The sequence below is a fragment of the Schistocerca americana genome, chromosome 1 (assembly GCF_021461395.2).
Source record: "Schistocerca americana isolate TAMUIC-IGC-003095 chromosome 1, iqSchAmer2.1, whole genome shotgun sequence".
NCBI classification, from domain to species: Eukaryota; Metazoa; Arthropoda; class Insecta; order Orthoptera; family Acrididae; genus Schistocerca; species Schistocerca americana.
Window position 1 is genome coordinate 600,636,542 of NC_060119.1, and position 24,862 is coordinate 600,661,403.

General features: G+C 44.2%; 1 protein-coding gene across 2 annotated transcripts in view; it reads left to right on the forward strand.

Annotated features, from left to right (window-relative positions):
- Positions 1-23,366, forward strand: part of LOC124607035 (leucine-rich repeat-containing protein 4-like) — a 1,293,164-nt gene extending 1,269,798 nt beyond the window's left edge. For both annotated transcript variants that reach the window (XM_047139208.1, XM_047139217.1), the window contains one exon: positions 22,918-23,366. In XM_047139208.1, the coding sequence (XP_046995164.1) occupies positions 22,918-23,268 (351 nt within the window). In that variant the 3' untranslated portion in view covers positions 23,269-23,366. The remainder of the gene's footprint in view (positions 1-22,917) is intronic.
- Positions 23,367-24,862: the final 1,496 nt, after the last annotated feature.

Sequence of the window (24,862 nt, forward strand, 5' to 3'; positions counted from 1 at the left end):
GAACCATTTGAACAAAATAAAAGAAAGCAACATGAGTGGTGTTTGTAGCTTACGACCAAATGAAAGGAAAGAATATTTCCGCTGGAAAAACGAATAACTGTAAATAGTAATGAACTTATGTAAAAACTGTGATATGAACTGGTTTCTAAGTTATAAGTACCGCATATAAAAAAAAAAAAATAAAAAAAACAGAAGTGTATTATTCAAGATTAAATTCGCTGAAGATGCCTTAATGCAAAAAGTATAATAAAAAGAAATGAAATAGATTGCAGCAAGAAAAGGGAATTTGAATTTATGAAGCGAATGTTAATGTCCCTGCTCCAAGAACTCTTTGCGAAGAGAATCCCTTAAAAAAGGTATATGTAAGAAGCTCCGAGAGCTATCGATAAGATAAACCTTCCATCACTATGCATTTCGTTCCACAGTTCATCTTTTTTGTTCATTTTATTTCTTGATTTATTTAACCTGAAAATATCCGAGTGCCGCGCGATCTAGGGCGCCTTGCCACGGTTCGCGCGGCTGCCCCCTGTCGGATGTTCGAGTCCTCCCTCGCGCCTGGGTGTGTGTTGTCCTTAGCGTAAGTTAGTTTAAATTAGACTAAGTAGTGTGTAAGCCTAGGGGCCGATGACCTCAACTATTCTGTCCCACAGGAACGTACCACATAAAAAAAAGAAAAGATTCGAGCCATCAGCCCCTCTCTTACATCAGACCACGCAGTCTACGTATTTTTGGATTTATTTACGATAAGCATGTTGTAATTTGTAGTTAACATACAATATTATACAATTTTGATAGTTATTATAGTGCAGAAAAATAAGAAAATGAACACATTTTACATCCGGTCACTAGTGTAATAATAGATGTCAACTGCAGGGAGGAATTTGAAACTATGAGGGCTAGCATCAATGGATGCGGTAGGAGGAGTGGTAAGACGAGAAAAACGGGACGAGGTAAAACGCAATTAATTAAGCTGCAGGAAAAGGAAGGCAAGTGTCTGACCGAGAAAGAAACGAACGTGAAGCGTAAATTGGAGAAATAGGGAGCATCTGCTTTGCTATTAGGCAGAGGGAAAACTACTCAAATACGTTGATTTTGGGGAAAAATTATGAGTGCGACCGCAGACTTATTTCAGCTTCTTATAAAAACTGCAAGGGATTTAAATGTGCGCAGACGCAGCGCAGCTCACTCCAGAAGTGGATGTCACAACAGATGAGGCGTCCTCGAATGTTTTTGTTTTGTGGATGGTCTGAGCTATGGTACTAGATTAGTGACACCTTGTATGCGATTATGAAGAGGTGGCAGGTAGTTAACCTCTGTGCAACGTACTGGGGTGCACATTCACTGAGGAGCCGATGAAATAGGCCTAAACATAAAGTGTGGTATTCATGTAACACGTCCGTTCGCAACCAGCCTGTCTTAGCGTATGAAGCACTCACATGATGTAGCCGGGATGTTCTATACGTAAGATATACAAATATTCAAGGTTAGTTTTAATCGCCTGAAGTTCTCATTACTTGCGCCGTTTTCGATTACATTGCGATAGTGGACGTTCACTAGAGCGAGTAACTGTACAAGTTTACGTTTGAAGTGCTGTGAAAACACTTTCCGAAACATTTTAAGGGCAGAGAGGCAAGAGGAATTCATCTACTTGTGGCGATAGTATTTTCTTCCAAGTTGACTTGTAACGGAAAAATGGTTCAAATGGCTCTGAGCACTATGGGACTTAACTTCTAAGGTCATCAGTCCCCTATAACTTAGAACTACTTAAACCTAACTAACCTAAGGACATCACACACATCCATGCCCGAGGCAGGATTCTAACCTGCGACCGTAGCGGTCACGCGGTTCCAGACTGTAGCGCCTTTAACCGCTTGGCCACGCCGGGCGGCACTTGTAACGCAATGGAATGTCTTCGAAAGATAGGAAGTAATTATTCTTGAAATTCAGAACTGATTAATTTGTAACGAGATACTAAAATTAGTTAGGACTTCTTCGCATTTAGCTAAAGTCCCAGGTTTTGTGTCCATCTTATCACTGAAGACAGGTCATCATTTACATGGATGATTCAGTTTTATCATATTGGATTTTTAAGCTCTGTTCCTTTGCTTTTAACAAATAACTATGAATTAAAGAGGGTCTGCCTTCTTGCAAGTACACAGTTATTGCCTTCTTTTAACATTCAGACATATTTCACTACAATTGTGGCAGTCTTGGTGGTTTTCTTCCTTTTCATTTTTCCTGAAGTATATACATACAGATTTTATGTACGTTAGGAATACCTCATATGACATGTTGTTGTTTAAATTACGTATGTACTTCACCTTTTGTTACATTGTGTGTGGCCTGTGGCTGCCAACAGAAATCGGCCACAGATCTTAAAAAAATGGTTCAAATGGCTCTTAGCACTATCGGACTTAACATCTGAGGTCATCAGTCCCGTTAACTTAGAACTACTTAAACCTAACTAACCTAAGGACAGCAGACACATCCACACCCGAGACAGGATTCGAACCTGCGACCGTAGTAGCAGCAGTGCGGTTCGGACTAAAGCGCCTAGAACCGCTCGGCCACAACGGCCGGCGCCACAGATCTAAATCAACATACAGGGATGTTAGGGCATCGTTTAGAATACAACTTTTAAAAATTCATGTTCCCCTAAAATTGTGGTATACGTCCGTTTTTAGGCTTACCACTGCTGTATTACACTTCTTCTGAGTTGGGGATGGTTTTTATTTGCTTGGTAGATGTATTTCTTGTTATTCCTTGGGTATTTACGATGGACTGTGGACATCGGAAAAAAAATTGTGGGTCTTTAATATTGACGTCTACATGTCTAACACTTAGGTAAAGCTGAAGATGTCGACATGTAAATGACAGCTGCTGGAGGACAAGTGCATAACATTATTCAAACTAGTGTCTGTCGTACCGTTTTTAATGTGGCGTAAAAACCTGCGTTGCTGAAGCTGCCAGGGATTTATACTGAGGTGACAAAAGTCATGAGACGCCTCCTAATATTGTATCGGACCTCATTTTGCCCGGCGTATTGCATCTGTTTGACGTGGCATGGACTTAACAATTTGCTGAAAGTCCCTTGCCTAAATACTGAGGCACGCTTCTTCTATAGCTGTCCGTAACTGTGAAGGTATTGTCAATGCAGGATTTTGTGTGACGTCTTGGCTACGTCCCATAAACGCTTGATGGGTGGCCGAATAATTTGCTCGAATTGCCCAGAATGTTCTTCAGACCAGTCGCGAGCAGCTGTCGTCTGGTGACAGGGCGCACTGTCATCCATAAAAATTCCATCGTTGTTTGGGAACAAGAAGTCCACGAATGACTGCAAATTATCTCTAGGTAACCGAACATAACCATTTCCAGGCAATGATCGATTCAACTGGACCATTCCATGTAAACTTAGCCTCTATAGTTGAGGAGCTACTACCAGCATACGCAGTGGCTTGTTGACAACGTAGGTCCATGGCTGCGTCGGGTCTGCGCGACACTCGAACCTTATCATCAATTCTTACCAACTGAAATCGGGACTCATCTGACCAGGCCACTGTTTTCCAGTCAACTAGGGCCCAACCCATAGGCCTAAGGGAGGCTATGGAGGCAATGTCGTGCTGTTAGCAAAGGCACTCGCGGCAGTAGGCTGCTGCGATAGCGCATTGACGCCAGATTTCGACGCACTGTCCTAACACATACGTTCGCCGTATGTCCCACTGCGATTTCTGCATTTATTCACTCAGTGTTTCATGTCTCTTAGAACTGGCAACTCTACGCAAACGCCACTGCTCTCAGTCTTTGTGGATCTCGGAATACTGAATTCCCATACGTCTAGCTCCTACAACCATTCCGTGCAGAAAGTCTGTTAACTCCCGTCGTACAGCCATAATCATGTCAGAAACCTTTTCACAGGAATCACCTGAGTACAAATGACAGCTCAGACCATGAGCCACCCTTTTATATCAAATGGTTATAATTAAACTTTCCCTTTGTAACACATCATAACACGAAAACTAATTACCGTATGAGGACCAACTTGGTAGCGTTAATGTCAAGGACATAGTGGAGAGAAATAGTGCAGAATCAATTCAATCGAAACCTTTTTAATGTGCTGCTACCGGACATCATAGCGTTACATACTGGTACCATTAATCCTACAAAAGGGACTCAATGTGGCGCCCATCAGTGTCCAGAAGAGTCTGAAAGCGTAGTATTGCATTCTGGAGAACAGAACGAAGCATGTCCATTGGGATCCTCAGCCAGAAATCACAAGGAGTGAGATCAGGTGATCATTTCGGCTAAGCATTTGGAAACGATAGGCTGATAATTCGATCGTATCCAAATGCGCTTCGGAGAAGCAAGTGAACTTTACGAGAAATGTGCGGTGGGGCCCCATCTAGCATGAACACTGTTGAGTTCAATGCGCTTCTCTCTTGTAGGGTGGGATTGACGTGTTGGCGAAGCATATCGGGTTAACGCTTGCCAGTCACACTGCAAGTCTTCGGTGCTTGAGTGCCAACTTGTTAAAAAAAGAATGGGCCAATGATGAACCATACGGTGGCATGTTCACCATACACAGGAACTTTATGCACAGTGAGTGGAGGTGAAGATCCCCACACTCGGCAATTTTGCGTCTTCACCTCAGCCGACAGAGAAAAATGAGCTTTGTCTGTTCATGGGATGGTCCAGGGTCAGCCCTTGTCAACTTCAATACTTGCGAGAAAGTGGAAAGCGAAGTCAACACATCGTTGTGCGTCCTGTAGTGCAAGATGCCGTATGATATACATCTTGTACGGATACCATTTGCGAATGATTCGAAGCACCTTTCATACAGTGGACCACTGGATGTTCAGTTATCGTGACCCAACACACGCACTGCCTGACGATCGGGAATTGCGCGCAGCATTGTCTGCCATAGCAACGGTGATTACATCAATCTTCTGTGGTGCAACCTGTCGTCGGCCTCTTCCCAGAGCGACGCCCAATTCTCCAGTTGATTCGAACTTCATCATCATGCTCCTCACAGTAGGTGGAGAAAAAGGACTCTTCTGTAATACATTCAGCCGGCGATATTCTCGTAAAGCAGCTACAGAATTACAGTCGTTTTGATAACAGAGCCGGCCGGTGTGACCGAGCGGTTCTAGGCGGTTCAAGCTGGAACCGAGCGACTGCTACGGTCACGGGTTCGAATCCTGCCTCGGGCATGGATGTGTGTGATGTCCTGAGGTTAGTTAGGTTTAATTAGTTCTAAGTTCTAGGCGACTGATGGCCTCAGAAGTTAAGTCGCATAATGCTCAGAGCCATTTGAACCATTTGATAACAGAACTTCACCAATAATACCCTGCACCTTTCGTGCAAGCTCATGTAGACTCATCAACAAGTGCACTTCGACTGGTCAGGGGTGTGAGACTATAAATTACGATGACTGATCACGGCACCTAGTGGCCATTGTTGGAAATGAACGGTCGCGCTGTGACGCATGGAAATCATGCATCCCATACTCTGGACCTTAATGCTACCGAATTCGGAACTCGTACGGTAATTAGTTTCCGTCTTATAACGTGTTAAATAGGGAAAGTTTAATGATAACCACACGCTACATTGTGTACGTGATACTGCCCCCATCTGTGTGTATGTATATCTTTATCCCATGACTTTTGCCATTCAGTGCAGTTCTAACGCTTCAGTAACGACGTTAAAATACATGGTGATGTAAATAATTTGATGTTACCTGACGATGATCGCTTGGTCGAAACTGGTAGTCAGTAAGGATTTCTTTCAGCAACACCTCTTGGAGTTCTTTAAATATGTTTTTCTTCGACTACTGACGAGCAATGACGCACCACCTGCACAAAATGTACTAAATGTTTGTATTGCAACTTTTGTTAATTCTTTATTTATTATAGTAATTTTGTGGGCAAGGTTTTGATCCGACCCTCGTAAAGTGACGTGTAAGTTCGATCGTAGATGGAATTGTTCTTTCTGACAACCAGGGGCGTTCTCACATTTACTTTATATTCCACCTAGCTCTGAAATAATTTCCGCAGATATTAACGGAATGAAATCGGCAGATGTGAAGTTTCTTACGGGGGTATGCTGTTGTTGCTTATGGTATTATAGCGTCTTTCTTGTTGACACTGTATATAAATACTCTGGTAGATGTTGCTAGTTGCTCAGTGGGGGTTTTCGCATCATTTGCTTTTTGTCTACAAAAAGGCTGAAACGCCAGAAGAAAGACTGTAGCGAAATGCAGGAAGACCTGCATCGACGAGTGGTGCGAATACAGATGGGTGACCATAAACACGAATAAATGTGATGCATTACGCACAAGTAGGCGAAGAGATCGTTTACTAAGGCGCTGCAGTCATGGACTGTGCGGCTGGTCCCGGCGGAGGTTCGAGTCCTCCGTCGGGCATGGGTGTGTGTGTGTTTGTCCTTAGGATAATTTAGGTTAAGTAGTGTGTAATCTTAGGGACTGATGACCTTAGCAGTTGAAACTTCCCCTTTGAACAATTATACAGGACTGTGCTTTCACTGACACACAATATTTTGTTAGCGCAACGCAATCTGGCTTTCAAAATTCCCTACAAAAGAATGGCCCTGACTAACATTAAACTATACCTTTCACAAATCACTTACCTCACAAAAATCTTCGCTGCTCAAGCTACTGCAATACAGCGAGCGCCACTACTGCCAGCTAAATAAAAGATTCAAACTACTGAAGGCACTAACTACTGATAGGGATAGTTAGCAAATGAAAGATATTAATAGAGAACGAACAATGTATTTACCTTGATATTATCATATATAAATATAGCAGTTCATGACAAATTACAAACCTCCGCCATCTCTCTCCCCACATCCACCACTGCTGGCGGCTCACCTCCAACTGCGCGACGCTACGCGCTGTTCACATCCAGCTGCCGCTGCCCAACACTACAATGGCGAGTATTACAACAATGCAAAGCAGACACAGACTGCCCACAGCACAGCCAGTGATTTTCATACAGAGGTGGCGTTACCAATAAAAAAACCTAAACAGCCTACTTACACAGTTAAGTCCCATAATATTTTAATTTAAAAAAGATCGTTTGCTGTTCGATTAAACTTTTGGTGGTAACTCACTGGGAATAATAACAAACGCACAATTCTGAGGTCTGACGATGTCATAAAGCTGGTTGGAGGAAAAGCAGACGCCTGGCTGATTTGTCTGAACAGTCTTCAAGAAATATATGTGTTCCATGAAAGAAGTAATTTACGGAATAGTCGTTGTCCGATTCGTAAGAATTCCTCGTGAGCCTTGGCCCCTTCGCAGGTTGGATTGGTAGAAGAAATAAAGAAGATCCCTGGAAGAGCAACACGTTGCGTCACGGTTTCGTTTAGTGACCATTACAGAAATGGTCAACAAACTCCAGTGGCAGGTGCTAGAAGAGAAGAGTTCTGCGTCATGAAGAGTTTTGCCGCTAAAATTGAAAGAGCGTACGTCAGGCAACATATCGCCTCTTCCTCCATATGTATTCTGTAACGACCATGGCTGAAGGAGCAGAGAAGTATAAGCTCATACGAAGTCTCATCGACAGCAGCCGCGCAACCAGCACATTATTCTTCATGGAACAGGGAAGGTGTTGATCTCATCTACATCTACATCATACTCCGTAAGCCACCCAATGGTGTGTGGCGGAGGGTACTTTCGGTACCACTATCTGATCCCTCCAACCCTGTTGCACTCGCGAATAGCGCTTGGGAAGAATGATTGTCGGTAAGCTTCTATACTGGCTCTAATTTCTCGAATACGCGAGATGTATGTGGAGGAAAGTAATACGTTGTCCGACTCCTCTTGAAAAGTGCTGTCCTGAAATTTCAATAGTAAATCTCTCCGTGATGCACAACGCCTCTCTTGTAACGTCTGCCAGTGCAGTGGCGAAACGCGCCGCTCTTCGTTGGATCTTCTCTATCTCCTCCATCAGTCCTATCTGACAGGGATCCGAGATAGGTGAACAATACTCAAGAATCGCGTGAGCAAGTGCCATATAACCCAATTATTTCGTGGATGAGTTACATTTTCTTAAGATAATTCCGATGAATTTGAGTCTGGTGTCTGCTTTTGTCACTATCTGTTTTATATGGTCATTCCACTTAAGGTCGCTCTGGACAGTTACGCCTAGATATTTTACGGCAGACGCTGTCTCCAGCTGCTTGTCATCAACAGTGTAGCTGTACAGTAGTGGACTTCTTTTCCTATGTTTCCACGATATGTTAGATTTATTTATGTTCAGGGTCAACTGCCAGAGACTGCTCCATTCATCAGTTCTCTGCAGGTCTTTCTGGAAATTCTTACTATTTTATGGCGTTGCTACTTTGGTATAGACAACTAAATCATCTGCGAATAGCCTTAAAGAGCATCCAACGCTTTCTACTAGATCATTTATATATATTGTGTAAGGTCCTGTCGCACTTCACTGTGGTACTTCGGATATTACCTTTACATCTGTTGATTTAGTTCCGTTATGAGCGACGTCTTGAGTTCTATCTGTTCGCGGAGTATATATGTACATGGATATTTAAGTGGAGAACCTTCCCTGCGGTACTATTTGAGAAATTAGTTTCATGATGTTTCCCACGTCTCTTGTACTTGCGAGACGTGAGTAATTATTTACAACTTCGTCACCGTTGGTCTGAGCCGTAATGCTATTTTAATATACCCATAACAATTCCAGAGTTTAAGAAGAGGACTGTAAATTGGCTACTGCTTGGTGTCTACGCTTAAATACCCAACTTAATACGTTGTGTCTTAGGAAACTGGAAGTGCGAGTGTTAAGTAACTAAATGATATAATACTGACCATATTACATACACAAAAGAGGACACTGCTTAGCTTATGTCTCTGCAACGTCAATATATGTGGCACGTTCAGTGTTCTATGCATGTTCTGAATTTAGATTAATTCTGGCCATTCCCACAGCACATGGTAATTTTCGCGATTGATAGTGTACAAACATGCTTATTGATGAAACTTCCTAGCAGATTAAAACTATCTGCCGGACCGAGACTCGAACTCGGTTTCGAGTCTCGGTGCGGCACACAGTTTTAATCTGCCAGGAAGTTTCATGTCAGCGCACACTCCGCTGCAGAGTGAAAATCTCATTATGCTTATTGATAATCTGAAACTGGGTTCCATGGTGCATCCGATTCCCTATAGCAATAACGTGTTTGTCCGTAATATGAACAATACTGTATTGGTTCGAAAGAGACACTGTGTTATCTGTTCTTGTATAACGTAATATTGACTGGTCTTTTGTAACGCAGGATAGGCAAGGAATTAATGTAGCATGTGAAACATTGCTCTATTTCCTTTTGTCTACTTCGGGTACGCAGTGATTTCTTCGTAACAGTTGCAAAGATAAGAAAAAAATGATTGTCCTGTATAGAACAAACAGCAGAAAACAGGCAGAAAATTGCGAAAAGGATTTCCTAGCGAGATCAGGTATGTTAGGATCAACATTTCATTTGCTATGGACGCCAAAGTATCGAACAGTGGCTAAGGTTTCACTTTAGCAAAGCAGATTCTTGCGATCAGTGATACGCGCAAGGGTGAGAAAGGCGCTACTTGCCGCGTGGTGGGAAGAGACGCGAGTTGAAGAAGGTCGAGAAGGGGGTTGGGCGGGGGTTGGGACGGGGGTTGGGGTGGGGGCGTGGCTCAGCATTCATGCGCGCTTCGGGGAGCTTGCAGGCTGGGAAGACTCGGGGCGGCTCGTTGAACGGATAGGAACCAAGTTTGCGCCACGCAACTTGGTTTCCCTTCTCGTGGCCTCCCTCTTCTTCGACCACCAACTGCTGGTTTTTTATGTTACAAACTTTGCTGCGTTCCAAACTTAGGATGTCTCCCGTAAAGCGCACCGATAGAATGTTGCTTGCTAGCGAAGGCGGGATTTCGCTGCCGTTTCTTTGTGGCCTCGCCTGTCACGAATATTCCTGAGAATTCACAACCCCTTCCTTTCCTTTTTTCCTCGAGTGCAAGAGACACCTAAGGAGTAGTGACTCTTGGGTTTGAAACCTCTCGACATGAGGTGGACTATCGTTGCTTCATAAGCAGCAGCTATTGTAATGTATTAGAGCTCATGTGAAACGAAAACAGCACACTGATGTTTATTTGAGTTTACAATTACACAGGGGACCAAAAATAAAAAAAGACATGTAAAATATCTGTAATAGGGGAAAGAGAGAGACATAACGAAAGGGACTGACACCACCTATCAGATTATAAATCGGGGACCACTTTCGCAGCGAATATCAAGCCGCGAATGTGTGTTCCGTCGTCATTATATTAGATTGGTTTGATGCTGCCCACCATCTTCTTATCTTAAGATCATCTATCCATCTCTACAAATTTTCTGCAGCCAATGTTCTCAACAGTTTGCTTTGTACAGAGGCTGGACAAAAACGTGGAAACACCGCGATAAATACGAGCTTGAACGTAACTACAGATGCTTGAAAAAAAAAAAAGGCTCTGAGCACTACGGGACTGAACTTCTGAGGTCATCAGCCCCCTAGAACTTAGAACTACTTAAACCTAACCTAAGGACATGACACATATCCGTGCACGAGGCAGAATTCGAACCTGCGACCGCAGCGGTCGCGCGGTTCCAGACTGTAGCGGCTAAAACCGCTCGGCCACCCAGGACGGCAGATGCTTGCAAAGCCTACAGGTTGCGTTGTTGTATCTGACCACGAGCAGCACCTGTGAAATGTCTTCAGTATGTTGCAAGTGTCACTCGTTGACAAAACTGTGCGCTGTGCGCTTTTGAATGCTTTATGTTAGAGCTGACTGATTTCGAACTTGGCAAAATTGTTGGTGCTCGTATGGTGTGTGTTTCTGTAAGCACGGCAGCCCACTTGTTTGTTGCTTCAAGAGGCAAAAATGTTCAAATGTGTGTGAATTCCTAAGTGCCCAAACTGCTGAGGTCATAGGTTCCTAGACTTACACACAACTTAAACTAACTGATTCTAATGAAACCTCCCCTTAGAAAAATTTATAAATGATTGTGCTGATAAACCCCTTACGTTATTTGATTTTCAAACAGCTGAGCAAAACTGAACGTACTCAGACATTTCTCTCTTTACTTATTCTGATCATCGCTAAACTGACACACAATATTTTTAGCGCAACGCAATCTGACTTTCAATAATCCCTACAAAAGAATGGCCCTGATCTAACAATAACCTATACCTTTCATGAATCACTTACTTCACAAAAATCTTCGTTACTCGAACTACTGCAATACAGCGAGCGCTAATACTGCCAGCTAAATAAAAAATTCTAACTACGGAAGGCACTAAATACTGGCAGGCATAATTAGCAAATGAAAGATTTTGATAGAGAACAAACAATGTATTTACCTTAATAGTGTTCAAATGTCATAATATATATATCAGTTCATGACATCCATTCTTACAAATTTACTCTCTCTAATGGACACACGTCCAGATCATCCGCTCTCAAAACTCCACCATCTCACTCCCCACATCCACCAGTGCTGGCGGCTCACCTCCAACTGTGCAACGCTACACGCTGTTCACATCCAACTGCCCAACACTACAATAGCGACTATTCCAACAATGTCAAACAGCCACAGACTTCACACAGCACACTCAGTGATTTTCATGTACAGCGCTACGTGGCGTTACCAACATAAAAACCTAAACAGCCTACTTACATTAAGAACGACACACACACACACACACACCCATGCCCGAAGGAGGACTCGAACCTCCGGCAGGAGGGGACGCGCAATCCGTAACGTGGCGCCTCAAACCGCCAGTCATGTAGTCGGATCAGTCTTGTTTCATAGATCTGGCCGAGTTTACGTCCCAAGAATGGAACATGCTGCAAGTTCGATCCTCATTTGGGCAGCTATGTGGTGGTATTCTATGAGCTCCATGATTAATCTCCAGGGTCTGACTTTTACCAAGGATTACGTGACATATTTGCTCAGGTCCACGCCATGGTACAATGTATATCCCCAATGATGATACTTTGTTCCAGAACTCGCACTGTCCAGAATTGGTTTTGTGACCTCAAGGATGAACAAGGATGAACTGTCAAATGTCCACTGTCCACCACAGTCACAAGATGTCATTATTATTGAGGCTTTGCGGTCTACTTTGGAGACAAGGGTGCACGATCGCAAACCACTCCTATAATCGTTACATGAACTTGCCACTATTTTGTGGGAAGAATATTGCAAGATTTCCTTGAAAATAATACTGGACCTGCATTTATCTATTCCAAGACGACTGAAAGCTGTTTTGAATGCCAACGAGTTTCCTATAACATATTAGGCACAGAAATGTTTTCTGTTTTAGGTTTTTTTGATGGTTTTGCTCATCCCATGTCTGTCATAGACTGATTCCTCTTGTAATAAACGTTCTGAAGACAATTAACTTGTTACTGAGTGATTTTGCACAGTTCCCACTACCTGCCCTTACATCGGGTATCTAACTTCCCTAGTACTGGGAGTTCTTTGCAGATTAAGGCTTGTCCGCAGCTCGTGGTCTAGGGGCTGGCGTTGCTGCCTCTTGATCACGGGGTCCCGGGTTCGACTCCCGGCCGGGTTGGGGATTTTCTCAGCACGGGGACTGGGTATTTGCGTTGTTCAAATGGCTCTGAGCACTATGGGACTTAACATTTGAGGTCATCAGTCCCCTAGATCTTAGAACTACTTAAACCGAACTAACCTAAGGACATCACTCACATCCATGCCCGAGGCAGGATTCGAACCCGTGACCGTAGCAGTCGCGCGGTTCCAGATTGAACCGCCTAGAACCGCTCGCCCACACCGGCCGGCTATTTGTGTTGGCCTCGTCATTTCATCATCATCATTTGTGAGTGTGGCTAGATTTAACTGTGTAATAAAATTGGACTGTGTAAAATTGGGACTTCGTACGGGCGCTGATGACCGCGCAGTTGAGCGCTCCACAAGCCATACATCATCATCAGATTAAGGCTTTTTTGCCGGAGTTGGACCCTTCAGCTTGTAGTCAATGGTCTTATCCACTGAACTGTCCAGGCAGTACCCGGAATTCGCTCTCACAGGTATACATGCACCAGTACCTCTCTCCTATCACCGTAACTCTCCTTCACACATTGGCGGACGAGCGTTCGAATGAATCTTTCATTCAGCGGTGTAATGTGCGCTGTTTCGAAACTTACTGGAAAATTAAAACAGCCATGGGCGGAGACGGCGAGCGGGTTCGTGAATCATGTCTAGAGAGCTCGGTCAATAAGAACATTCCCCGACAGTTGTAAGGTTCTGACTTGACGTTCGGCAAACGGTTGTGGCCTGCCAGGAAAGTACAGAATAATGCAAACCTCTCTGCAAAGCGTAAGGTTCTTTCTGTTAACAATCCACTAGGCTGTGCAATAACAGACATAATATCTGATGGGATAGCAGCAATCAGTGATTGTATAATGTTGCTTATAATCCGTCTTGAGTGCAATTTTTTTTTTATTCATATGACCGGTTTCTTCAGATCTGATATTTCAGTTACAGGAGTAACCCGTCCAAATCCAGCATCTTTCACATGCTGCGTCATATGCGTTCTGAATGAACCGAAACCGGTCATATGAATAAAAAAAAAAATTGCAATCAAGACGGATTATAAGTAACATTACCACTACGGTGTGATTGAGAGAGTGGTCCGCAATACTCTTTCTCCATGGAGTCTATTCCCACAGTGTAAGCAGGAGAATTTATGTGAAGTTTGGAAGGTAGGAGTGAAGTACTGGCAGACGCTAAGCATTGATGGCTGGTCGTAAATAGTGTTGGGATAGTTCAGTCGGTGAAAGTTCGCTCCTGCACAGCGTAGGAATTATCCAGGAAGTATCAAAACAGCTCATATTCCGCCATACAGTGAAAGATTCATTCTTGTTCTTTAGACGTGTTCCCACGCCTGCTCTTCCCGATATGTGATAATATCACTGTGTATCTGTCCACTTATTTCCTAACGTCCATCGCCAAAAGTATATTTAAAATATTTCGGCGTTGTCTTTCCCCTAATTTCCCGTGGTTCAGCCTTCATTGTCACACAGTTCAGTACGAATACAGACGTACAGCTTTGTACAAGCATTCCTCATTTCCATATTAAGAATTGTTAAATTGTTTACGCGAATCTGCTTCCGCTACTTTGTGGGTCTCCTTCAACTGTAGATCGTCTCCTTTGGTATTATTTAGAAAGCTACATTTGACCCTCATTGACTCCCTTCATCTGTATTATCTCCTGTTGTGATATTTAGAAAGCCGCATTTGGCCCTCATTTTTTTTCATCACTTCGGTTTACATAGAGTCGGAATACTGTGTTTCGTAGGCGATGAATTCCACTTTCAAGGGTAAATCTTCAGAGACAGCCAGCCGATTCAGCTCATTTTTGACAGGTCACTTGTTCAACTTAGAATGAGAGACTGTAAGACATTCTGGGTCAAACCTCACGTTTTTGAGAAAACCTTCGCACAAAATTCATAGCGCATAAACGGCCCACAGTTAATGGGATCGATAAATAACTGAAAACAGCTTTTTTCATCGTCGTATGTGGGGTGCGCAGACGCGTATTTTCTAGCACATCCAGGAAGGAAACTGTTACGTCTGCCGCTTAGGTATCCGGAGTAATGTAAGCACTGTTCAGTAAATGCGGCGTAGCTCTAAGGCATCTGACTAGGGAACGGAGAACCGGTGTTGTAATCTCAAATAGGTTCTGCAGTTTTTTATTTATATTTTATCAGTATCATAAGTGGTAGGCACAGGAGGGTTAATAAGATAATCATTAATAAATAATAACAAGGAAGGCGAATAAATTGTTCAAACGACATGTATTAGTAAGCAATTGAATATTAAGCATTCTATGAAAACAGTTCCAAGTAATACTGCTGCGAATTCGTCACGAGGGACCACAGACAGCCGAATGCGCGATGCTTGTTTACAGTGAGACTCGGTACAGAACTTTATTTGGAGGTTTCAAAATTTCACTGTGCTATTGGAAAGCCAACGGAAAATGCACAACTGCGTGGATGCAGCAATGTTTCATAGCATTGTTCATGATCAGTTTTCAGCACCAGTTTTTCGTGAAAAATTATCGGATGTATGGTATGCTTCAAAAATAATTCCAGAAAAGCAAATATTTTTAAACGTAAATCAAGACTATTCTCCGAAAAATCTTCGGAAGGAACAATGTAGTTGCGTTAGGACTACATTCTTTACATGATCTTGGTCACGCGAATATATTTGCTTCGAATGTTTACATGACAGTTACCATCCATGTAATTGTTTGAAGGAAAGCGAGAACATGTAACGGAGTTAGTATAAGAGCTATTGTATGGCAACCAGGGTTAAAATTGTAATTCCTTACGCATCGAAATCGTTTGAGAAGTTTCTTTTCCTACTTTGTTGTTATTCGTTATTCATTACATTATTAACCCTACTATGTCTACCGCCGGCCGCTGTGACCGAGCCGTTCTAGGCGCCTCAGTCCGGAACCGCGCTGCTGTTACGGTCGCAGGTTCGACTCCTGCTTCGGGCATGGATGTGTATGTTGTCCTTAGGTTAGTTAGGTTTAAGTAGATCTAAGTCTAGGGGACTGATGACCTCAGTTGTTAAGTCCCATAGAGCTTAGAGCTATTTGAACCATACTATGTCTACCAATTTCGATATGTAAAAAAGAATACAAATAGAAAATCTGAATAATGCCACATGTTTTGGTAACCACGCCAGCGGCGCTTTTACTGAACAGCGTTTACATTACTCCGAGTACGTAAGCGACAACCGTAACGGTCTCTTTACACCATTTACTTTTACAGATCACACATACGACGATGAAAAATGCTCAATTCTGAATTAAATATCGATCCCGTGAATTTTGAGTCGGATACGCGTCGTAAACCTTATGGGGTGATCGTTGTGACGTCAGAAGAATGAGGTTCCATACAGAAGCTGTTTACTACGATACGACATGGCAGTGCCTGTGTCGTTACAAAGTACGATGTAATGTCGCTTCGTACATGCATGAATGTTCTACCAAGGGAAATTCCCCGTCGCATTCCCCCTCAGATCTTGTGGTAAAATGACCCAGTGGAGAGCCTATGAAAATCTGAACACAGGTCAAACATGAAAACGGGAAGAACTGCGAAAAAAGAAGCAATATAGAAACAGTGAACGGTCTATGCTCAAGCTGTGCAACATCGAACAAATTGCAAAAATTTCCGCGTCGCGGTTGTGTGGGCAAAGTGTTGGACAGTAAAGCGGGAGATCCGTGTTTAAAACTCTCTCGCGCTCCATTTTCTTTTCACAAAATTATGAACTTTCTGTTAGGTCTTTGACATACCTGTTCTCCTTCTGTAGCCTGGTTATAGAATATGAGTCATGTGTTAAGAATGTATTACCGCCGCAAGTAAAGGTGATGAATAGTGGGGGCGGGCGAGATGCGGCGTACATCTCTCACAGAAATTAAAAAAAAAAACAAATAAACTGGTGTCAACTATGTTACAACAAAGGAACTGCAGATAAAAACTTCGAAAGCGGATCACAAGAGTCGTGACATGTGGTACTTGCGTGGAACAAATAAGAGGTACGTACTTCTGGAGGCCCCTTTCTAATAACTCGCTGTTGCAAACGGACGTTACAGCACGGCACAGACACAAATTTGAATTCAGCGTACAGAAGTGTAAATGACTGGACGGACAGTTTATAATTTTTTGAAAAAAATGTATGGGGCACAAGGAAGAGCTGAGCACATGTCTCGCCCTTCACAGTCCAGCACCGTGACCTCATATCTAAGACGACGCGGGAACTCATCTTCGCCTGACGTTGCACATCTTGAACTTGGGCCGTTCAGTGTTTCTATTTTTCTTCTTTTTTCACAGTTCAGTAACCTTAATACTGTTTTCACGTTTTATCTGTGTTCAGGTCATGACGTGCTATCCACCGGGCCATCTCACCTCTAAATCTGAGAGGGGGTGTGATGGGGTATTTTCCTTGTAAGTAACAGGCGACAAATGATGTTAAGAAATAAATGAAATACATTTGAAGCTGCGAATATGGACAACTATCAGCTGTATAATGAAAATTAGTGCAGGAATGGGACTCGTACCCGGATTTCTCGCTTAGCGCGAGCTGTCGCCGAACCGTTAGGATATCCGAAGGAACATTTCATAGTACTTCAGAACAACACAGGCCCTTCCCTTCAGTTTCGTACTTATCCACTGACCATATGCTAGCGACTTTGTTATTTGTTTCGTTCACACAGGTATTAATTCACATTATAGTAAACTCCATACTGATTGCACTGATGAAATTTAATATTAAATCCATTTAAAAGTGCTGAATAACCGTGATTTATGGAACAGATTGTTTCTATCTTTTTACTTGCGAAAAGGGAAGATTAAGGAAATTGAAGGTGGAGAAAGGAAAGGAAAGAAGAATATGACATGAGCTGGATCAGGACTTCACGCAAAATCAGTGGAGACGAGTGAAAGTGTGTGCTGGACTGGGATTCGAACCCGTGATCCCCTGCTTACTGGGCAGTTGTCTTGATCACTGCGCCACACGGACACAGTGTTTATCCCAAGGGTAGCATTCATTTCACGCTAGGTGAGGAGAGCCCTACGTCAACGCGACGTAGGCACGCGTTATCATGAGTTTCATGAGCTGTCCTATCGACTGTTGTGTGCATTCTGTATACATCGACTGTTGGGTGCGTCTTGAGTCTGCGCTGTTCATTGTTCTTAGTTGATTTACAAGATGAAGGCAAATTTGAATGGAACTAGATGGTTTAATATTTCCAGCAACATTCGGAATTACTTCCAACTTCAGTTTCTCAGTTTAACGTTTCTGCCCACATGAATTATATACAATTCACTGGCTTTTATAAAAATGCGAAACACTTTAATTTCTCCCTATTTCACGTTTTTATCCACATGATTTATGCACGATTAATCGGACTAAAAAATGCCTAGACACTTTTGTTACAGTTATGATTCCTTCATTCAGATATTCGTAATGTTTGTGAAACACACAATAACATCCCACATTCTTTGGATTGCAGCTTAGTAATTAATTATTTCATGTTTCTATCCACAGTATTTAGACACGATTCATCGGATTTTTTAAAAGAAATTGACTAAAAGCTTTTTTTTTTTTTTTACTTTCGTTATGGCTCCTTCGTTCAGACATTCATTTTGTTCCTGAAACACGTAATACCATCCCAAATTGTTGGGATTACAGCTTAATAATTAATTCACCTGGGATGAGCGTAACAGATAACTCCTGTCACTTCGTTTGTACACATGTATTTACATTTAGCTTCGACGTTATCGGTACAACCGCAAAGATCGATATACGCACTCATGTAGTCGATATAGGTTATTTACGTCACGATGACGTAGTGTTACGTCACTATGACGTAGGGTTCTCCTCAGCTAGCGTGAGATGGATGCCAGCCTTATCGCAAAATGCGCGGACGATCTCGGCACGCTTTCTGGCCGATTCACATTCCCCACCCAGCGCCACCTGCCCGCAGCTCCCGTCCATGCCCGCTAATTTTAGAATCCCGCCGGAGGTCGAACTTAAATGCGTATCTGCGCTGAAAGTTGTCGATTCATTGCACATGTAGGCGAATCTGTTATATGAATGTATGATGTCTGTTCTTTCTGACATGTGAGTCGGCCGGGGATCGTGCTGAGGTAACCCGCGCATTTTTGCAAGAAACACCGTGTCCGTATGGAGCAATGTTTAACGGAGCTGCCTAGTAAACAGGAGATCCGGGTCTGAGTCCCTGTCCGGTACACATTTCCACTCGTCGCCAGTGATTCGGCATGAAGTCCCATTGAAGCTGATACGTATCTTAATTCCTGCCCTTTCCTTTCCTTTCTCCAACTACCGCCTTCAGTTTCCGTAATATGTACCGCAGCTGCGGATTTCGAGTGGTGTTGGTTTTTTGTGACGTGTCCCAAAGAACAGACACCACACATTTACATGAGACTAAAGAGTTTTCACTTCGGTTCTCAAAAGAGATGATATTAATACTACCAAAACTGAGTACACAATTTCTCAGTTATACAGCATATTTCAAAGTCTTTGCATCAAATTGTCTAGGGGTGGTAGAACACGTCATGGGGAAGAACTTTCGCTAGAGACAAAATGTTCGCTGTAGTTTCCCGGCAACGCTAGGCGTTCTTTAATATTCGTAGGCTCATAGACACTGAGATTTCTCCGAACTAAAAGGCAGCTTTTGCTACATACCACCTACCCCAGTAAATTGGTAGAATAATCTCCAACGAGGAAATGTGAAGAAAAAAATAGTTCAAATGGCTCTGAGCACTATGGGACTTAACTGCTGAGGTCACCAGTCCTCTAGAACTTAGAACTAATTAAACCTAACTAACCTAAGGCCATCACACACATCCATGCCCGAGCCAGGATTCGAACCTGCAACGGTAGCGGTCGCGCGGTTTCAGACTGTAGCGCCTAGAACCGCTCGGCCTCTCTAGCCGGATGGAAATGTGAAGAATAATTGTCTCTACGCTTAGACAGATAAATTAGGAGCGAATCAGGAACTTTAATTTTGCTGGGTCTCCCCTCCTCTCATACGGAGCAGATGACCAGATTATAGGAAACACACTAGGCATACATACACCACGTAACTCTTATGTCCGGTCTCCGTTCAGGGGCATAATCACTACAAAAGGGAGGATCTTCATTAGGGTGGCGATTGCTAAATCTGAATTAATTAGCGCAGGTATAATTATTTTTGAATCATCAATGGTCTGATCCCGGGTATTCTGTCGAGTTTTTGTTTTCATTTTACGTACAACATTTCGATGACTGAGTCAGCCGTCTCCCTCGGATTTCTGTTGTCCGGACGCCTGCCAAACTGTTTCTGAATCGAAGACTAGTGGTCAAGGCGGGCACCAGAGCAAGTAGGTCACCTGGCACTGCCGGATAGGTTATTACCGATGCTTATTCAGACCACGGTAGCGACTTCCCTCCAGCGCAGTAGTTGCAGGTCACGGACGAATAAGTGATGCTGAGAGTGTTGGAAGGGGAGGAGGGGGTTGGCACACTGTGTTTCGAAGTTTCGCTCCCACCGGGCTTCCACGTAGTCCTGCTGGAGTATTTGGCTTCGTCCGTGGGGTACAAATGATGTGTCAAGCATCGGCGAGGCGGCGTCGCGTTGACAAGCGACGCACGCAGGCGGCGTCTGGGCGGCCGAAGGCGTCGCCGCATTTCAATGGCTGCCCGCCGGGCCGCGCTGCGCCTCATTCACAGACACTCTTCAGCTCGCGCCGGCGCACGGCTGGGAGTGCTGACTAAATTACCTGCATTATCACCTGAATGGAGATTCATTTTCATGTGCTCTCCTTTGTAAGCTGATTGCGGTCGTTTCAAGGAAGGAATGAATGCCGCTTCCGCTGGAACAATGAAAGGGACGGAAAGGAAAGCGGCAGAGAGTCGGCACGTTTTCTTCAAAGCGGTCAGTGGTGACTACGGACCGTATAAAGCAGCAAATACCAATACCAGGAAGGCCAATGTACTTGAGGCCATAAAGCGTCAGTTGACTTTAGGATTGCGACCCTTTTGCGTATTTATGTATTCTCACAACTGAAACTTCTTTTGTGTACACACTGTGCTCGGTAACTCACTCGAATGTCCAGAACGTCGTGATGAATAAAAGACGAGATCGGTGAAAATGATTATTTAGAAAATATATTATTATGAGAGAACAGTATCGTGCCAAATTCGCATCTTCGGGTGCACACTGTATCGTTACGTCACATTAATGATTGTTCATAGTATAATGTGCTGCTAGAAATAGGAATGTGGACCGATACAGTCCGGCACAAACCCCGCCCCCCCCCCCCCCAAAAAAAAAAACGCACACATCTGTTTTCGACTTTAATTCATCATTATGTTCTTGAAACGTCATTTGTCGTTATTTTTCGTTTCATGTACAAAAAATGGTTCAAATGGCTCTGAGCACTATGGGACATAACTTCTGAGATCATCAGTCCCCTAGAACTTATAACTACTTAAACCTAACTAATCTAAGGCCATCACACACATCCATGCCCGAGGCACGATTCGAACCTGCGACCGTAGCGGTCGCACGGTTTCAGACTGTAGCGCCTAGAACCGCTCGGGCACCCCGGCCGGCTCATGTACAACGAGCATGGAAAAGTGTAAAAGTCTCAGTATAGTATTAGAAGACTATAGTGTCTGCTCAGTTCACACATTTGTTTCGATATGCCCCCGTTTGGTCACTACACAACCTTCAATGTTTCTCCAGTGAGTACCTCAAATTTCTACCAAGTAACCAGATATGAATGTTATAAGCTCCTCATTCACCCTGAAATGAGTTCCATCCACATGTGTGACACGACATGGAAGTCACAGTGGGTACTTGCTTGGACAGGAGGGCGTTTCAGTAGTTACTACTTCAATCCCTCAGTTTCCTCACTGCCCGGTTACCTTTGTCGGTAGGTAACGTCCTAACAAGGGAATTTTTACGCTGACGGACCACAGTCATGTGTGATTTCCCTTAATCGCTCAACGCAAACACCGGCATCGTTCCTTTCAAAAAGAGCACCGGCTATTTCCTTGCCAATCCTTTCGCAATGCGAGCTTGTACCCCGTCCCTAATGACCGCGCTGTCGACGGGACTTTGAACTCTATTCTTCTTTCATTCCTTTCTGCTAGGGTGTATTCTCTTGATGGAACTGACAGTATTTCGGACGTTATATGGTGTCGGATGCGACCTTGCCTGTCATAGCAACATCGTAGAGAATGCCAAGCGCAGCGTCAGCCTACAAACGCACATTTGCTACCGAAGGGTTGGTCTAGAGGCAAGCTTCGCCCTCATAAATATGTCTCTCTGTAGCGTTGCTGGGTGACGCTTATGTGTATGGCTTCCTATCCTGAACCAGTTTTTCCAACAAGACACCCTCTACAACTTTGTTAGTATCTTTTTGTTGTACCCTCTATATTTTAAACAATCCATTACGATACTCTCGAAATTACTTCTACGTATACTGGTTGACAATTGCTGAGGAACAGAGACATTGTTGGGCTCAAAAATGGTTCGAATGGCTCTGAGCACTATGGGACTTAACTTCTGAGGTCATCAGTCCCCTAGAACTTAGAACTACTTAAACCTAATTAACCTAAGGACATTACACACATCCATGCCCGAGGCAGGATTCGAACCTGCGACCGTAGCGGTCGTGCGGTTCCAGACTGTAGCGCCTAGAACCAGACATTGTTGGATAGGAATAAACACAGGGAATGATTGACAGTGTGAAACATAATGCATACCTAAATGGATTTTAGAAGGTATGTTCAAAACTGCCTTAATAGCGACGTGTTAAAAAAAAAAAAATAAAAAAAAAAACCGTCCTCCCCTTTGTCACCCCTTAGCGCTGGAAAATCCCTTCTTGAACAACACTACAGTGTGAGACATACACCCTCTGCAAATTCCATGTTTCTATTGTTAGTGGTTTGGGCTGATAAGTCGATGAGTGGGTGAGTCAGTCAGGACATTAGCCGGTCTGAGTGGCGGAGCGGTTCTAGGCGCTTCAGTCGGGAACCACGCTGCTGCTACGGTCGCAGGTTCGAATCCTGCCTCGGGCGTGGATGTGTGTGATGTCCTTAGATTAGTTAGGTTTAAGTAGTTCTAAGTTGTAGGGGACTGATGACCACAGATGTTAAGTCCCATAGTGCTGAGAGCCATTTGAATCAGTCAGGATAATGCATTTTATACAAGAGGTTGCAGTCTAAGACGAACAGTGTGATAGTTCTTCTCCGTTGTGTTCGATGTCAAATCATAGAGCTCGCAAGTTGTGCTTAGCTTACATGATGATTGCGGTGTCTGCAGGTGACGTGCGCCTCGCCCGCGCACCTGCGGGATCGCCACCTGCGCCAGCTGACGGCGGACGACCTAGGCTGCGCGCTGCCGGCCAGCCGGAGGCAGGCGCTGCTGGGGGCGGTGGGCGGCGGCTGCCTGGCGCTCGTCGCCGTGCTCGTCGGGCTCGCCTGCCACTACCGGCGCCGCCTCTGCGCCGCGCTCAAGGAGCACCGCTTCAAGAAGAAGCGCCAGGCCAAGGAGCACGAGTACCAGAAGACCTTCTCGTCGGACGACGAGTACATGGTGAGGGGGCTGCACCAACCTCCGACGGTGGCGGGCGGTGCGCACCAGCTGAAGCCGATCCCGGTGACGGAGCTGTAGCTAGAGCTGTTCGGGCCGGGGGCAGGCCAGCCGGGGGCGCCACCCCCGGGCCCCCGGGCGGGCGTCTTCTTCGTGCCCGCCCCCGCGCCCGCCGCCGCAGTGGCCGCCGCGCACCGCGCCGCCGCCGCCGCTGCCGCCGCCGCCTCCGCCGCCCCCGGCAGGGAGCTGCCGCCTCCCCCGCCGAGGCGGCACTTCCACAGGGACGTGTGCCACCCGCTGGGCGGACACTACGACGTCGTGCACGAGCTGAGCCGCGTCTCCTCGTTCCGCAAGTAATCGCCTCGAAGCTGACAGGCTAGCTGCCCACCCAACTGACGTCGCTGCTCCGACTGACACTACGGTCGTCCAGGCGACGTAACGTCGACCTGACCTCTAATCTGGTATCGCCGCGATCTCCTATTTGCAGCAAATCGCTGGCGTGCTTTTTGTGTAACACTGGAACCGAATCGTTCAGTGATCTACGATGCGGGTAAAAATAACGTTGAATAAGAGGTGTGGACGAATTAAGCTGTACGGTGAGCTGTGACAGTGCCACCCTTACGTGGAAGTATTCACCACTACAAGCACTTCGTCCGGAGGATATTCAGTAACAATAAATTTCGAAGACTGCGCCAGCTATTGAGCATACAAATATGAATGATGATTACGTCCATAATGCACAAGGATATCCTTCACGTTTAACTTCTTTCACTGTGATCAGATGCTAAGAGAGCATAAAATAACAAGCCACATAATACTTAATGACTCTTGTTAAGTGATCTGACGTAGAAGTAAGAGGTTACGAATTTGATCTGTATTTTTGTACAAGTCGTTTCACGTGGTTTTCATTTCTGGAAAACGCCTAAGTTGCTACCGCTTGTTATGGACATTCGTTGTTACTAAGGTATGCACTGAGATCGAGCGGTGCTAATTATCCTACCACATCACACATTTTGCTGTGCAAGAAAAGTTATTACATACACTGTTCTTCGTGTAAGCAAGTACACTAAAAATTCAATCCTTAGGATAACTGCTGTAAAGTTGATAGCAAACGATAATGTCTTAGTGGCGCCCTGAGAAACATCTCGTTGAATGGATTCCAATAAAATAATGTTTGCTGAAAGTTAAATGCAAGTACATAATACAGTGTAAAGTATTCTAAGAGAATAAATACGATGTGATATTTAATATTCTAACTTAGGTAACATGTGTGAATTGTGTGTCCCAAATATTGCTGAAGTAGGAAGAAATAAAAGCGAGATAGCGACCTATAAACTTTGCAAATGACGAACATCAGCATTAGTTATTGTACAGGGACAAATTAATTACGAACCACCAACTAAATCCGTGAAATATGATGTCTTATAACGTAACTGGCAACATACAAGATTTAGATGCGTCATGGTGGCATGTAAAGTGTGTGGAAAGGCTTTACAGTAGCAGGTGTGAGAGTGTTGTAAGTTCATTAAATTTAAAGAATAACATGTGAATCAAAAATGCAACGTTCCTTGTGAGCAACGACAGGTATTTTTCTTTCCAACGCAAAATGTGTTATTTACTGAACGTTAACTGGAGTGTTTCCCAATAAGTAAATGGACCCTGTCTGAGCAGGGAA